Source organism: Acomys minous (assembly GCF_964271855.1).
Source record: "Acomys minous genome assembly, chromosome: 6".
NCBI classification, from domain to species: domain Eukaryota; kingdom Metazoa; phylum Chordata; class Mammalia; order Rodentia; family Muridae; genus Acomys; species Acomys minous.
This window is the reverse complement of record NC_140487.1, coordinates 89,657,262-89,674,154: the sequence shown is the minus strand read 5'-3', so window position 1 is coordinate 89,674,154 and position 16,893 is coordinate 89,657,262. Positions and strand designations below refer to the sequence as shown.

The 16,893-nt window shown below is 40.7% G+C and overlaps 1 protein-coding gene across 9 annotated transcripts in view; it reads left to right on the top strand.

Moving 5' to 3' along the window:
* ELAVL4 (ELAV like RNA binding protein 4) overlaps nt 1-16,893 on the top strand; it is a 139,656-nt gene that overhangs the window by 42,721 nt on the left and 80,042 nt on the right. For 2 of the 9 annotated variants that reach the window (XM_084785824.1, XM_084785820.1), the window contains exon 1: nt 11,251-11,377. The exons of 1 other annotated variant lie outside the window; for it this stretch is intronic. In XM_084785824.1, the coding sequence (XP_084641950.1) occupies nt 11,261-11,377 (117 nt within the window). In that variant the 5' untranslated portion in view covers nt 11,251-11,260. Of the gene's footprint in view, nt 1-10,713; nt 10,912-11,250; nt 11,378-14,181; nt 14,340-14,385; nt 14,490-14,715; nt 15,109-16,893 lie in introns of those variants that run through there. 6 more of the 9 variants (XM_084785825.1, XM_084785831.1, XM_084785830.1 and 3 more) reach the window with 6 other exon arrangements.

The following is a 16,893-nucleotide window of genomic DNA, read 5'->3' as shown; positions in this document are numbered from 1 at the left end:
AACCTCTGTATTATTGTTATGCTCCACAAGACTCTCTGCTGCGCTTCACAAGGTTGTATCAGCTGATGCTGGGGGGAGGGGCAGGTCTCTAGTTCGTTTTGATGGACTCTATCCATCTGTTGATCAACTCACTCATGTTTATACACAAACTTTGTACCAAATACAGATATAGAGAGGAGTCAGGGTTTGCCTTTCACAAGTTCATAGCCTTGTAGAGATGACACATAAAATCAATCAAACAATAATACAAATAACAGTATGAACAGCATATGATGGCTATATGAGAGGGGAAGAGGCAGAATTTGGTACACAATAGAGTCACGGTCGTTTCTTCCTTAGATGGTTTTAAAAAAAAAGTCCTGTAAGATTTGTTCCCTTGTACTTAGGCCCATAGTGACCTAGTACAATTCTCTGAATTTAGAGAATTGACCCACCATCATCTTTCTTAACTATGTATCCTTTTATCTCATTCTGCGCTTGCTTTATGACTAATTCTGGGCCCGCAGGTCTAGTTCTAAATACTCAACGATCCTGAGCCATACCATATCCTTGCTGTATTTCCCAACCCCAGGTGAGAACAGAACATTGTGAGTACCACGGGGCTGCTTGGAAATTGAAAAATACTCAGAAATCAAGCTCTGAGCCCAAGGGTATATTAAGACTTGGTGAGAAGGAAAGAACACGGACTTTGGTTTAGTTAGGTAACACCACGCGAAGCATGGAAGACAAAGATGTTAAAAAAGAAACCTTGGGCTTTCAGATGTTTCTAGGTTACACTAAGGGATCCCTTTTCTCAAGCATCAGTGAAGGAAAGTGGTTGATACAGAAAACAGTGCTACCAGAGATTAGGAGCACTAACTCCACACCCGTTTAATAGGTAGTTGCTAAATGTGAATTCTCTTCTAGATGCTCCAAGGATCATACAGATGAGGATGGTCTCCCCTTGACCTGCATTTCAAAGCAATCGCCTTACCAATCCTATCTTTCTTATAGCTGGTTGCAAGAATAATTCAGCAAACACCAAATGTTTAATATAATTAGTCAAAAATCGGATGTTCCTTACCTACGGCCTTTCTTGAGTTTTCTGTGAGTAAACTGACAACAATAACAGTACCTGTGTTATAGAATTACTTGATATTGAATGGACAAATATAAAGATCTAAGAATAGCCCCCGTTAAAGCAAATGCTCAACAGGTAAGAGTAGAATGTGAAAGCTCTTCACAAATGGAGTAGGGTTACCTATAGCTTTCTGCGTAATAAGTACATAAGTAAAGCAGCTGTTCAGAAGCTTTGTCCAGGGGAATTTGTAGTTGCTGATTTATTTAATCACTGATTATTATCAATTAGATATAAAGCCTCCTCCTCCAGGAACAGAAGTTTAATAGGAGAGACAGATAACACAAAAATAAGACCACGAGTGTACACATGTTTTTTTTTTTTGACACATAAATTTGCATAGTTGGCTAGAGATCTGTTGGATACATTTTTGCAGACCACTCTTTGAAAATATCAACAAGACTTGGGTTCTGTAACCCAGACTTGGATTCTTGTTCCCACTGACTATGTCACCTTGGACAAACACACAGGATCACAGTGTTTATTTTTCATATCAATATCTATTTTATCTACTTGTCATATAGCTGTCTATCTGCCTATTTCTCATCTATCTATCTATCTAAACTATTTAAACTTTGACAATCTACCTCCCAATCCTTTTTCACTTAAAGAAACACAGGATACAGTGGAGACCGAAAATCCGGGAGATTCATAATCCAGCTTTCATGGGTGCCAAAGAGAACTTGGAAAACAAATCCACTATCTTGATCCCATCTTGAATTGTTATCACACTGCATGTTTTTACCTCCAGTTTTGAAGAACTCTTATCTACTAGCCTCAGTGACCTTCCTAAAATTCCAGTCTAAACACACTGCCTCCTTGTTTTCATTATCTAGATTGTATTATCTAGATTGAACAAGATTGGTTTCTCCTTTTATCACTGAGTTAGAGTACCCAAGGATCTGTGAGGCTGCTGATCAACTTTAAGTGAGTGAATCTTACTCTTCCTAAGAGAACAGCAATATCTTTTTTCTTTTTGTCTTTTTCTTTTTGGTTTTTTTTTTTTTTCTGGTTTTTTTGAGACAGAGTTTTTCCTGTGTACTTGCTTTGTAGACCAGGCTGGCCTCAAACAAGAATAGATCCTCCAGCCTCTGCCTCTCAGAGTGCTGGAATTACAGGCATGCTTCCCTGCGCCCAGCTATAATTTTCTTTCTTTTCTTTCCTTTTTTTTTTTCTTTTTTTTTTTTTCTCTCTCTTTTTTTTTTTTTTTTTTTTTTTTTTTTTTTTTTTTTTTTTTAGATTTTAGAATAGCCTTGTTTCATTTTCACTTGGGGCATGGCAGATATCACCTCCTAAGCTTTCTTTGGCTCCCAAGCCCCCTTACCATGGCATCTGTTCTAGTACTTTCTCTCTGGGCTACCTCTCATACATAATTCCTAAATACTTGCTAATATTCTTCATCTGGGCCACTTTCTTTCATCCACGCCAGTCTGGCCATGTGCTTCTCTCCACACTAACCCATCACAGCAGCTCTGCTTCTGTCTCCTTCCTCCCCCTATGATTCTTCTGTCCCCAAAGCCCAAGAACCTTCACGGGAGGAGGAAGGAGATAAATTTTTCTTTGGGAGGAAAAAAAAAAGCACTGTTGTGAAACTAAATTGAACTACGCACTCTCCTTTTTGCCTAAATCATATATTCACATACATGTAAAATACATGGTAAATATGTGCTCAAGTATATATGCATGTGTACAACTATGTACTTGTTGCATATTAAATATTTAAAGACACCATTAGCTGTCTTAAGTACTTGGATCACCTGGTGTTTTTCCAAAGTCCTGGATGAGTTGCATAGGCCGTGGGAATATGGGTCTTTGACTGATCCTCACACTACAAATCAGCAGCATTTTTGTTTTTCTGCACCATTCAAGACTACCTAGTTAAACATTGTCTTAGTTTTTAAAGTGTGTGTAGTTAAACACATTTCCAGCTATGGAAGCACAAATATGTGTTCAGATCCTCCATGTTGTCTATACTAGATAAGGTTGCACATAGACCTTCCCTGTCTTCATCAGTGACACATTGTCTCTGGTAAAATCCCATGGCTTCAGCTCAATTCATTTGTTTCAGTCACTTGAGTATTTGTGGGAAAGAAAAGACACTTCCCTAATTTTATCTAAGTTAAATTATATCACAAGAGCTAGATTCCTTTGGAAAGGTGAGCTTAAGTCATCTTTATAATGTATCTATTTTCAAGTATTTCTAAGAGAGGTCATAGCTTAGCCTGTTGTGACGGTGTAGCGTACTTTAGCAAACACTTACCAAGTACCACTGTGCTTAACTAGAGGGAGACAAAGATAGACAAGAATAGTCCTTGCCCTGGAGCACCTTGAAAGCAGGTGGGAGAAACAGACCTGCAAGCAGCTGTGGTAAAGCCCTGGCATCAAGTCTATGGAGTGGGGAGACCAAGCCCTATGGACGCTCAGACAATGGGAAAGTTTGTTTGGCTTAGTGAGGTTGAGGCTTTGCAGGAGAACTATGACTTCTCTTTCTGATCAAATAATGAAATCCGTAAGTCCTAATTTGGAGCTAAGTCGGCATTTTTTTTTAATGTTTTATCTTTGTTGTCAACAGAACCGTAGCTTCCAGGTAGCATTGTAAAAATCCTAATGTGGCTTTAAACACTGTGAGTTTAGCTATTTGCTCTTCTTGGGAAAGGTGCTATGGTGGATTGCTAAGTAGTGATGTCTGATATAGACATTTTAAAGGAGTATGTCTTAGGAAATATCACATTAAAAATAATCATGTTAAAAGAATTATGTGTAACCATAATTTCTGTGGGAACCCAAGGCTAATGGTGGTTTCATTTGTTTGTTTATTTATTTATTGAATCATGTATTTAAGACCAGGGCTTTTCCAGGGACCAAACATTTGTTGGAGGCTAGCATCATTTTGGTTACCTACAATACCTCGTAAAGGAAGGTTTGCATGTGGTAAGTTCTGTAGCAAACAGTGCTTGTGAGGGTTGAATTGTTAAAACTTCTGTCCAAAAGCCTTACATAAAAAAAAAAATACTCATCTTCATTAAAGATGTGATCCTTTTCAAGGAGGTATTTTGAACTTGAAGCTGCAGTTGCTAAGGGGTTGCTAAGGCAAATGAGCTACTCAGCAGTAATGTGCAACTTTACTCTCGTGCTTAGAAATAGCAAAAACCATTCCCCCCAGCTTCAGAGTCAGCGAGGGAGGGAAAGCACGAAGGGTCAAGTGCAGAGTGGCCTCCCTCTGACAGTTGTCTACCGTGTCTCTCTTGTTTCTCACCTTCCTTACCTCTCATAGGGAAAGGGAATGACATCTTTGTGTGTATGGAAGTTGTGCAGGTAAACTAGGCCACTTAGCAGGGCAGGGTTCTGAGAAACTCGAGGAAGTGCCTGCCTAGTGAAAGGACAGCAGCTGTGGATTGCTGATCTAACACATCTGCTGGTGACCAGCCTCAACAAAGTTGGGTGTGTTTTGTTTTGTTCTGTTTTGTTTTGTTTTGTTTTAATAACCCAGCAGTAAGAGAGGGTCAATACAGATAACGATGCGTTAGTGCATAAAGTACCAAATAATTGTGCCCTAAGCAGTTTGTTCATAAGTTTGTCTAAAATATTTGAAATCAATAATTTATGTTCTTTTATTGAGTGCCCACTATATCCCAAGTACTGATTTTCTATGTGCTGGGGTTATAAGGAAATAATATACAATTTCTACCATGCAATCTCACAGTACAGCATAAAAATAACAATGGGCTGTAATTCATTGAATACAGTCTGTAATAAAATTGTGGAAATATTATCAAGGCTTGGGATTATGTTCACAGTTGAATTTTTATAAATACATTTATAAAATATCTTGAATGGTAAATGCCTTCGTGGTTCAGTAAACATCTGCACATTAGGCACTTGCAGATCTACTTCTGGTGATCAGAAAGCACACACACACACACAGCATGACAGGGAACAACTGGGACTTTCTCAACTTTTTTATAGGTCAGGGTCTATCATCACCTGGTGGCAGGATATTGAAATTGCAGTCCAAGCCTTAATCATGGACATTTTTAGTTGTGCCCATTGTTATTGCTGTACAAGTTGGGAGATGTCAAAGACATTACTCTCAATGTGAGTTTCTTAAGTGTAAAATAATACAGAGAATAACACTTAAGTATATTTAGACATACATTTTTAAATAGAAAGCACTGTCTATGTTATAGTAGAAACATATGGACTGAATTGGGAGGACATAGTATATATAAGACCTAAGCTTGCTTAATGGTCATATGATCCTAAGAAACCCATTTAAATGTCCTGATAAGTTTTTTTTCTTTTGAAACCTCAGCATCGTGAGATTGACATTTATAGGCAAAGCACTTTAAGCAATGGTTGACACGTAGTAGCCACTCCATGGTTTTTAATTATTGTTCCTTTTACAGTAGTAGTCACTAAATAAAGGTCCTTCATCCTATTAGGACTCTAGGTGAGAGAAGCATGGGAGAATGGGGAAATTGAAGGATCCAGAGGGTTCTAGAAACCTACAAGAAGAACATTATGATGGGCGGATCTGGACTCAGGGGTCCTGCGCAAACTATGGCACCAGCCAAGGACAATACATGCAGTAAACTTCAAACCCCTACCCAGATCTACCCAACAGACAGGACATTCTTCACAATTGAGTGGAGAGTGGGGCCTGACTTACACACGAACTCTGGTGCCCCATATTTGACCATGTCCCCTGGATGGGGAGGCCTGGTGACACTCAGAGGAAGGATGGCAGGCTACCAAGAAGAGACTTGATACCCTATGAACATATACAGGGGGAGGAGGTCCCCCTCAGGAACAGTCATAGGGGAGGGGAGTAGGGGGAAAATGAGAGGGAGAGAGGAAAGGGAGGATTACAAGGGATGGGGTAACTATTGAGATGTAATATGAATAAATTAATAAAATATATTTTTAAAAACAAACAAAAATAAATAAATAAATAAAAATAAAGGTCCTTGCACTCATCATCACATAATGGTCCTCTGTTTACAACTTAAAAATAGGAGCAGTTGAAATGGATCCGGAGGGCTCCTTGGAAAGGGTAGAGCTGGAATGGTCCGTCTGTTAGCATCACTTTCCAACACTCTTCCACTGCTTTTGTTCTGAAACAAAATAGTCTAAATTTACGGGCAAACTTATTGTTCTTTAAAGCTTTTCCCAACTGTAACATCTCCAGTGGACACTACCTTTCCACAGTCTTCCTATACTGTTAGGAATCACGCATGCAAATGAAAGTTCTTCCCCCAAGTTGAACTGTAAGTTCCTTAAAGATGGGGAGCACAATCTATAGGTATTCTGGGGTCTCGCGTTAAGAATTTAGCACTAAACTTTAACCACAGGGCTAAGTAAATGTTTATCTACAGCAAGCATTTTTTTCGTTAGAACTGGGAGAGTCCACTCAAGCCTTTGTTAATTATTATTGTGTTATTATTCTCTGTCTGGAGAGTCTTTATATCGTATAGTCTTCAATGAGACTTTCCCACTGAAGCTGTTACTAATTTGTTCATTCCTTGAATTCTTTATATTAGTAACAAAAGACTGCCGTATAGGATACTGTCTGTAACGAGCTTATGTTCAGTTTAACACTGAGAACAAAGTGAGGAAAGTACTGTGCTTGTTTTACAGATGAGGACGCTAAGAGTCATGAAGCTTGGGGTATCTTTTTACCCCAGGCAACTGTTCAGAGAGCCCTAGTTGGGTTGAATGAAAATGGTCTTGGGATAGTATGTATTTGACTATTGACCCTCCGTCATTCTGTGCACATGTGTGCTATCCACAAGTGAGGACATACAAGTTAATTCAACCAGTGATCATTATGCTCTTCAAGACATAGAAGAGGGAAAAGAGGTGGGCCCGGGAATTCTGCCATTTTACCTTTAGGAATTTTGCCTCCCAGCTGTAATCCTTTGTTTCTCCCCCATCCTAAATTTACGGACTAATCATGATAGATTAAAATGAGACATCTGGAGGCCATACCTGGCTAAAAACACATTTCAAACAAATCTGTTGGTCTTTTCAGTTGAGAAAAATAAAGCATGCCTTCCGGCCTCCCTTTCCTTTCTCTTCTTGGCTGCGTCCATCTTTCTCTGTCACGCTTGCATTTTTTTTAACTAATCATTTTGTTCTATGATGTAGCGGAGGGAAAGGTCTTACTTTTAAGTAAGGAAGGCACATATCTGTGTGCTGTGATGTCCTCTGCTACTGTGCATGTCAGGCGCCTGTTCACTGCTTAGTGTACGGTAAACTTCTGATACAAGACTGCATATTTTCTTCTCATTTTATGAATCCTATTATTTGTTTCTCCTCCTCCCTTATTTTCTTTCATCCCTCATGCATCTCTCTCTCTCTCTTTTTTTTCCTAAACTGGAAACTTCCTTGACTTTTATAATACATCTACTTCATTATTATCAACTTCAGAATTATAAAATAGCTTAGACGTTTTTATAATACCCTGAATTACTTTCGGAACTGGCTTAAGAAAATTAAACATTATTATCCTTCAAGGGTCTAGTAGCTATTTCAGATCTCATCGCTTAGTGTACTTAACTTTTTAACTTAAATTTAGACAAGGGTTCTGGTGTTTTGTTTTTTATTTTCCTTTTAGTAGATCTCTTTTGAATTAACATATAAAAATATCTCATATCCCTCAATGCAGGGATCTTCTGAAATCCTCGGGTTGTTTTCACACGGGCCCTGCAGAGTTGTCATGTGCTATGAGGAAGAGTCTGTCACAGAAAAGTCCACACTGTAGCTACACCTAAATTATATCCTTTTTAGAAAACGTCCTAGATAAAGCATTCTTCTTATTGTTAACATTTCTTTTCCAGAGGGTTATAGTATTTCCTGAAGGCAAATTTGGAAAGGCAAATGTACACTGACCCTGGCAAGAAGCTACTCAAGGGTGGAGAGTGGGCGGTGCTGTGTGAGTCTGCACAGGCAAACACTCAGTGACTCAGTTTGACCAGACAACTGTTTGTCATGCACTCTCCCACAGACTGCAGCCTCTGTACTACATAGGAAGGAGAAAAGCACCAAACAGTCAGGTCATATATCTTTGAGAGAACATTCCAGTGAATTTCTAATCCTCGTGCAGACCCTGTGTCACCCTGGTGCATCTTTTTTGCCTCAGAGATGTGTGTCCACTTTCCAATAAAACTGATTTAATGTTTCTACAGGGGGAAAAAAAGAAGACAAAAACCAACAGCGTGATTCAACAAAGGAAAATTAAGCTTTAGATCTTATCAAAGCTTTCAAATATAGTATCCTATTGTCTAGGAAGGCTAATTATATTGTCTGTAAAGAAAGAAATACCAACAGCTTGTGTGTGTGTGTGAGTGTGTGTGTGTGTGTGTGTGTGTGTGTGTGTGTGTGTATTCACATTCAATACACATATTGAAAGGGGGAAGGATGAAAAGAAACTGAACCACAGGAAAATGTCAGGTCACAGTCACTGATGATGCTATGTAAATGGTGCGCCATAATCGTATTAGGGCAGAGCACATGGAATTCTGGATTTCTGCATGACAGTGAAGAAGAACCAGCAATTGTCTGTGTGTGTGTGTGTGTGTGTGTGTGTGCGCGCGCACGTGCACGCGCATTCTATCTTCTCTCTCCATTTTGCTGATTCAATTGAGGAGCAAGAAGAGGTAATTCAGACAGCCAAAACAGGAGGCAAAGTCCGCAGCTGTGTTCGGGGGACTGGTGTGGAGAGAGGCGCTGGCTGACTTGGAGTGTTGTGTGTTGCACGTGAATGCTCTGGAACTGCCCTAATCGACTGAAAATGAGCCAGCCACAGTCATATGGAACAGGTCTGTTTAGCCACATCTCTCTGTAGCATGGCAGATGGTAGACCGTCAATGGGTGGTATTGATTGGCTGGATTTGCCTTAGGGTAACAAGACTATGGGTCTTTAACACCCCTCCATCTTTTTTTCCTTTGTGAAACTATATACAGTAGTGGTTTTCTCTTTTCCATGCCCCAAAGCCCTGACCCCTAGCATTTCCTTTTTTTTTTTTTTTCCTTTTTCAAATCTAAAGTCTTCCTTGGTGATCAAGTTAGAAAGATTACCTTGAGATAAACACTCTTTAAATTATCACCAAGGCAAGAAAACTCCAGAATATTTTATTTACTAGGCTGATTACATTTTAATGTTTGAAGAAGGTGACATTTTTTAATTAGTGTTTAAGACATATGGTGAGTGTACAAATTAGCTTATTTCATACAACCAGAATTTGATGAGAGCAACTCCTCCTTCTCACTCCCCAGCTAAAAATTGTCACTTGAAACTTAATATATGCGAGGGGGTTAAGTGTTATTAAATGGTGCAGACTTGACTTAAAGATAAAGGAGACGGTTGCTGTCTTGTGTAGTTAAATGCTGCCTGGACGGACTGGGAAAAATACTAGAATTGGCATTTTTGTCTCCAGAGATGTGGAAGTTCAGAGCTTTAATATTGTCCAGCCAAGAAAAACAAAAATGCCAGGTACGTGTATTTGTGTATGTGTGTGTGTGCGTGTGCGTGTGCGTGTGTGCGCGTACGCGTGTTCGCGTGTGTGAAGATCCTTCTTAGGATGGGGCCACGTGACAGTGCAGCCGCTCTCCTTATACTGCCCCTCCTCCACCTCTTGAGATTTCAACTTGGGGCATTCTTTTTATTCTTGGCAGAATATCAGATTAATTGGAATAGAGTGACACAAAGGAGGTGCCAAGTTAGGTACACCTCCAAAATATTGCCCAAGCAAAAATGTTCCTCTTCCAGGCAGGTCTTAGGGGAAGAATAGCTCCAGGTAAAGGCATGTGTCTGGTTTGAGACTGTGGCTGTTTATAAATGGTCACATGACTGCATTTTTTAAAAGACATACTTAGTTTTGGTATTGCCTTTTGTTCTTTCAATGTCTTTGCCTTTAAGCCTTTTGTCACTTATATCAGTAGAGACCGTGTCAAATGACCTCAGAAGAAAAGCTACACCTTTAGCTCTTGTCTCCAATTGTATTTTATCCACCTCTGAGTCCAGTGCTCATAGTGTGTTCTTTTATTGTAAAAAGAAAATATTGTAATGAGAAAATATTTTCATGGAGTTTTTTTTAAAGTTCTCCCTTTCTCGGAGTTAATTGTAGTTTCCTCATTCATCATTTGCAGAATGAAACAAGTCCTGTTTGTGTTTCATTCTTCGCAGTTCTTATTAGAATTGGCTAGTGGTGTTTTGTTTTGCCTCCTTGCATTAAGTCAAGAAGAAAAAATGTATTTACTTAGACATAATACAGAAAGAGACAATCTTGCCTGTCTTGCCTGTTAGGATGCTGCTGTTTCTCAGGTCACATCCTATACATAAAAGCAATTTCAAGGAGAAAGCGCGCATACACACACACACACACACACACACACACACACACACACACACACGCACACACACCTTTCAGACTCTTCATTTGAATCTGTGCACTCTACCCACCTGGTGGTTATATAGTGAACTGTTACTTTAAAGAGTAGTTTAAACACCAGCCATGTTTGGGGCAGGCTGCTCTTGCAAAGAGAGCGGTACCTATAACAGCAGGCTACTGTGTGTGAGATAAGGGGGAAATTCAGCTCACTGACTAGAGGTTTTAATGTGCGAACTCTGGGGAAATAATATATTGACTGTTCCGTGGTGCGCAAGAAAATTGAAGAACCCTTTGCAGACGGAGTGCTTTGCAAAGGATTCTATCTGTTTCTCTTAAAACAAAATCTGTGGCAAGATGTTTGAAATCAGCAGGACGCTTAATGCTGCTTTATTAAATAATGAGGTAATATTTTGTCACTTTTTTCTGGGCAGCATCTGTTTTTAACCCCCCCCCCTTCATTTTCCCCTATGTTTATGAAGGGTTCCTTTTTTCCTCTTTTTCCTTTCCTTCCCCCCCCCCTTGTCCCGCTTCGTAGAAGTCTAGGAAATATAATTCATGCTTCTTTTTCTGTTCCTTGCTTTCCGTGCTTTTGGAGAATTTGGTTGTCTATCTATTTTTTTCTCCCTCTTTCCTAGCCCATTGTGCCACGTAAGGCTTCTCCACTGCGCGGAGTAGGTAGTTATTAACGCTGAATTGGCTTCTGGTACAGTCCATCTGGACTCTGTGTGGGAAAGCTGGCTGCCGGCGACTGATGCTGAGATATCTGCAGCCTTTGGGATGTGTGCATGGTGGCGAGGGGCTGACTGATATGAGATTACTTCTTTTAAGGGAGATTGTTATTAATGAGTCAAGAAACTGCTCACTTATGGTAAGAGGGGCACAGCGACGCAGCCAGCCCCACAGCGCTGGGGTACCGTGTCTTTTTGTGTTTTCTTTTTTCTTTCTTTTTTTTTTTTTTTTAGGTTGCCTTAGCTGCTTGAGTGAGTCAAGTTTCTTTCTGTGGTGGTGGATTGTAGCAGGAAAAAAAAATCATGCATGGCTGGGAGACTAGCCTGCCTGATTCTTAAGATAATATATTGAGAATCTGTTGCTTTACAAATGCCACACCACTGATGTAGCGGTCAGCCCCTCTCGCCGAAAGATGAATGGTCCTATTGGAGACGCGATAATAAGGTTGACTTTTCCCAACAATAGGATTCTGCCTTTGTCTTTAGAGAAAAAGGCCTCTGAGGACATTTGTGCATTTGTTTGAGGATTTCTTTGAAAGACTTTAGAGTGGAGGTTTTTTGCAGAAGTGATCAATATACAAAGAGCATGGATTTTTTTTTCAGCCTAGCAAGACCAGGTAATTGTTTATGGTATAATGTACAGTTACTATTTTGGAAACGTGGTCAGTATGTTTTTGAATATACCTAACATCAATGTAAGGCTCAGTGCGTGTCCTGAGATTAGTGTGGATGAGGAAAAAAAAGGCGGGTGCTAAAAATTTCACCTTTTATGACCGTATAGAAATATCAGGTGAATATTCTGTTCCAAGGGGGCTGCTTTTATTTGTGTGGTTGCCGGCAAAGTGTCAATATGCTCTTCCCAATATTTTGGTGTTGGTGAGATCACACTCAAGAGTCCTTTGGCTGCCAGTTTAAGACACGTAGACCTATCCTATATATTACATCCAGCTGTTTGGATCATGGAAGCTGGGGATTCATCCTCAGAGCACAATGCAGCAAGTACTACGGCTCCGGTGGGACTCGCGGGACTCATCACGCAGGTGCCGAGGAAATCATTTTAAAGTTTACTCCGTTTTCACTGTTGTTCTACCTGAAGGGCCCAGCGGAGCGTCACGTTTATGCTCCTCTTCATCATGCACCTGCACTTCCAATAGCTGGATTCATTTATGTTTAAGTATAAGGATTTATATAACACCCCCAACACGTTGTTTCATGGCAGATCTGTCTTTTCGTAGAGTGTGTATATTTATCACATGTGTTCACGAAGCAGCGTCTTGAAGAGAATTGTTTTGACCTTTTAGAATGTAAGGCTTTTGTTTGTTTGTTTGTTTGTTTTTTCTTTTCTAGCAGTTTTTCATAAACTCAATTACTCTCGGACTCTGAGGCCCAGAGATGTAACATATTTTGACCTGCAGTTCCGCTAATTCTAGTCCAGCCCACTGTCAACTTCAGGCAAAAACCTGAATAAAAACCATGTTGAATATTTGTTACCTCTGTGCATTTATGGAAAAGGAAGTTTATCAAACTGCGACTTAAATAACAGGGGTGTTACCCTTCCTAATAAGTATGAGGCATAAGGGTCTCAGGTAAGCCCAAACAAAACCCACGTGTAGTTTTGCAAGGGAAGTTGATACAGAGGCTATGAAATGTGTCACCTAAGCAGGCAGTCTGTATACACTGCCACACACTTCCTAAATGTCTTTATACATCTTTTAAGAGGCCAAGGACTGGGGGAAGAAGTGAGAAAAGAGGCAAAAATCTCCTGTTTAGTTGAGCAAGCTGAGTGTGGTCTGCAAAGGTAATAAAAAATGAGGCCATTTTATTTCAGAATCACGTTTCACCCTCGCTGCAGCAGGGGAAGCTAAAAAGAGGATGTTTTAGTTTGTTTTGTTTTGTTTTGTTTTGTTTTTAATTCAGAACACGCCCCTATCTAAATGGAAAAATAAATTCATTTAAATAAACCATTCATCATTCTACGTTTTGGAAAGCAAAAAAAGGTAGAGGCTGACAGCAGCTGCTCTCCTTCTCCCAGCAGCTTTGTTTTTCTTTTCTCTTCTTTTTTCTTTCTTTCTTTTTCCTATTAGGAAATAGTTTCTGAGGCAAAATTATGTGAACCCAGTTCACCCAGCAAGCTTAATCCCAAACTTGCATGCTTTTGAAATGTTGGTCATGTTAGCTGCAAAAAGGAGCACTGCTTGCAGAAAAACAGCAACGCTGGGAAATAATAAAGTTAAAATGTAGAATTATTAGCACATTAAAGTGCTTTTGTTGTATCTTTAAGCCTAGAGGCAGATCATTAAATATGCATTTCGCTAGAAAGCAACTGTCAAGAAAGATAAGGTGGTTGAAAATATTCTCCACTGGAAAAAAGGCCTCTATCAGAGGGCTGGGCTCCTATATCCCCCCAGGACCTGGATGGGAAGGACACTCCCACTGTGAAGGTTTGCAGTCCTCCAATGACCTGCAGTTGTGACAGTACTTTTTGAGCTGGAAGGAGGTAAAAGGTAAAAAATACAAGTATGGCTGTTGTTGCTACAGCCGGGCTTTAATTACCAGACACAAGAAGCAGTTCAGAAATCTGGTCTCTGTTGTTGTAGAGGTCACCAGATCATTAACATCGTCAATCTGGCAGTAGCTAATTTAAATAGCACCTGATGTTGCAACGCCTCCCTTCGTTCCCCCAGCCAATCAGAGTCTGGCTTCAGCTGACAGATGGTCCCATAAATGGATGTAAAAAGGGGAAGCTTCGAGCCAATTTCAGCAAGGCTCTGTTCAGTTGTCCTTATCTACATTCTAGAATCAGGGGTTTCAGCTCACTGCGCCTTTTCTCTCTCTCTCTCTCTCTCTCTCTCTCTCTCTCTCTCTCTCTCTCTCTCTCTCTCTCTCTCTCTCTATCCCCCCCTTTCTTTCCCACCCCACCCCTCCCAATAATTGATTTACTTTACAATAATCCACGGTGTGTTCTGTGGATCTTTAACATATATATATATATATATATAACAATAGTAATCATCTTTTAAGTATATTCTGAAACCGTTGCAAATTTTAAGAGAAGAGTCGAAGTGCTGCGAGACCCAATATTTGCCAATAAGAATGGTTATGGTAGGTATGACAACATATATAATCTGTTGTTCGTGTTGCCGAGGGAAGACGAGCGTCTACACCTTGGCCAGTCTTAATGCTTGCACGAGAGTTTAGTTCTCTGCTGCTCTGTGGTTCCTACATTTACTATATCTTTTGTGTAGCGTGCGGGTAGGTCCTTTTATTGAAAAAGCAGTGGGGAGAGAGATTGTCATTTTTAACAGGTCGTTGTCAGTTTTCCCTTCCACATAAAAGCGGAGGGTGGGGATGGGCTGAAATAATTGCCGGTGTGTTGAAAGACATTCTATTACTTGAGACCGTCATGAGGGGGTGGAAGGGGGGGGTGTTTCTTTTTGTGAGAGGGAAGAGGTTTGTCTACATGCCTGGGTTTTTGTGGGGCTTGGGGTGGATGCAGCAGGGTTAGGAGTCTCTCCATTTCTGTGCAGGAAATGTAAACGTCGAGAGGCAGCTCCTGGATGCTGAGCGTTGAGATGGGCAGGTTGTGTTTCGGGGGACTGCGCAGTCCAAGCGGCAAAGAGAAGTGATTTATTTGGGCTTCAGTAAACGCTGCATCTTGTATTTCAAAGAGTTTCCTGTCATGACCTCATAAAAAGAGGAGGCGGCTTGTATGTGTAGCGGTGCCTGGCGTGTTGGGTTGTTGCTTCCTTCTCTGGGCAGCAGGTCTGTAAGAAGGGAATGTCAGCTTTTACATAACGCTCCTTTCTGCTTTTGACACACTGTGTGAGGGTCCATCTTCTGATCACAGATGGAGTGGAATGGCTTGAAGATGGTAAGTGAAAAGAGGAAGGCAGCTTGGAGGTTCCAGCAGCTGTGTGTGTGTGTGTGTGTGTGTGTGTAAGGATGGTGGACTACATCGTAAAACACTGTTCTCGTGTGTGTGTGTGTGTGTGTGTGTGTGTGTGTGTGTGTGTGTGTGTGTGTGTGTGTTAGTATTTCTTTTCCTGAAATCCGGAATCTGCCTCCAAGTATAATGGCATTGCATGCACACAAGGCATATATACTGCTTCTTCCATCAAACACATTTTAGGCAAGCAAGGTTGGTGTCTTTTTTGACAATCACAATGTCACTGTCACTGTTGGCCGGCGTGTCCACCGCCTCTGTGTGCGCCTTTAGCCGAATTACACGACTGTTAAAGTTAAAGGCACATTTCTTTTTTAGTCTCGTGCTAGGAGTGATGGGGAAGGCTGGGAGTGAGGGTGGAGGGGGTTGAGACTCAGTACCAGCAGATGCAATTGTGAAACAGGACTTTGAGATGTGGATGGGGAAGTGGAAAACCTTTCTGCCGAAGTAGTAAATCTATTTTTAGCATCGTCTTTTTCTGGAAAAAGGAACAGGGAAACTCCTTGAGTGCTGCTCCTGTCTCCCGGTGTTGACCCTAAAGATATGGCACAAAATGGCACAAATAGATACCATGAGTGCCCACTTTGACTTTGAATTTTCACCAGCAATAGCTTTCCGGGGTGGGAGGGGGCAGATTTGGGGCCGAGTGGTGGGGAAAGCTATAAATTCATTTATTTTTAAACTAGAGAACAACCCTAGGAGGACTTTTCGCTCTGCATAGATGTTATAACAAAGCTGTGGTCTTTTTCCCATTCTTAGAGGATTGCCTTTGTCTGGCTGCTTGTTTTGATGGGTGTAAAACAAATAAGATTAGACCGAGCAGCCCAACTGAAAGCGATAGCTGGGAGGAAAACCCAATGAAAGGTTGCCGGGGAAACGAACAGAGGAGAAGCCGAGCAGGGAGCAGGTGGCTATCATGAGAACACACTGCAAACAGTGTAAAAAGGGAGGAGGGGACAGGACCTCGATTATCTTTGCTGTTCTTTGTGACTAGCCCAACTTTAATTATTCTTCATAAATAGGTGTTAATTACATTTCTAACTCTGGTTTACAGTGATTTCTCCAAATCTATTTTTAAGCATCTGTTCAGTCTCTCCTCTTTTTCTTTTTGTTTGTTTGTTTAAAAAGAAAGAGGAGGGGGGAAGGGAACATAGTCTTTCTCTCTCTCTCTCTCTCTCTCTCTCTCTCTCTCTCTCTCTCTCTCTCTCTCGCCCCCCCCCCCCCGTCTGCCTTTCTCTCGCTCTCTCCCTGCCTCCCTCTCCTTCCCCCTTTCCCCCTGCTGTGAAATTGTACGTGCAAAAAAAATTGCAAGGAATCTTGTGAGACCATTTGAAAAATGTAAATTATATTGAATGAAGTTGAAGGAAGCATAATAGTAAATTCCCACAGCTGATAGGTTCTGTAAATGGTTTCTCCTCCGAATTTTCCAGCAAATAGTCATAGGGAAAAATACAAGTAAATTAGATTTGTGTTAGGCAATGATTTTTGTGTTAGGTGACACTGGAATTCTCACTCCATTACATGCTGATATTGTAGTTTCGAGGAGTTCATTGTATCCCTCATTCCAGATCCCGAGTATAGCTGTCTTTAGAATATAATAGCTGAAGAGCCCTTCCCTCCACTGCCCAGTCCTGTAGCCACAGCATCCATCCATGCCTTCCTTCCATTTGCAAATGCAGCTGGTCTTGGGTCTGGTCTTGGCATAAACTGAAT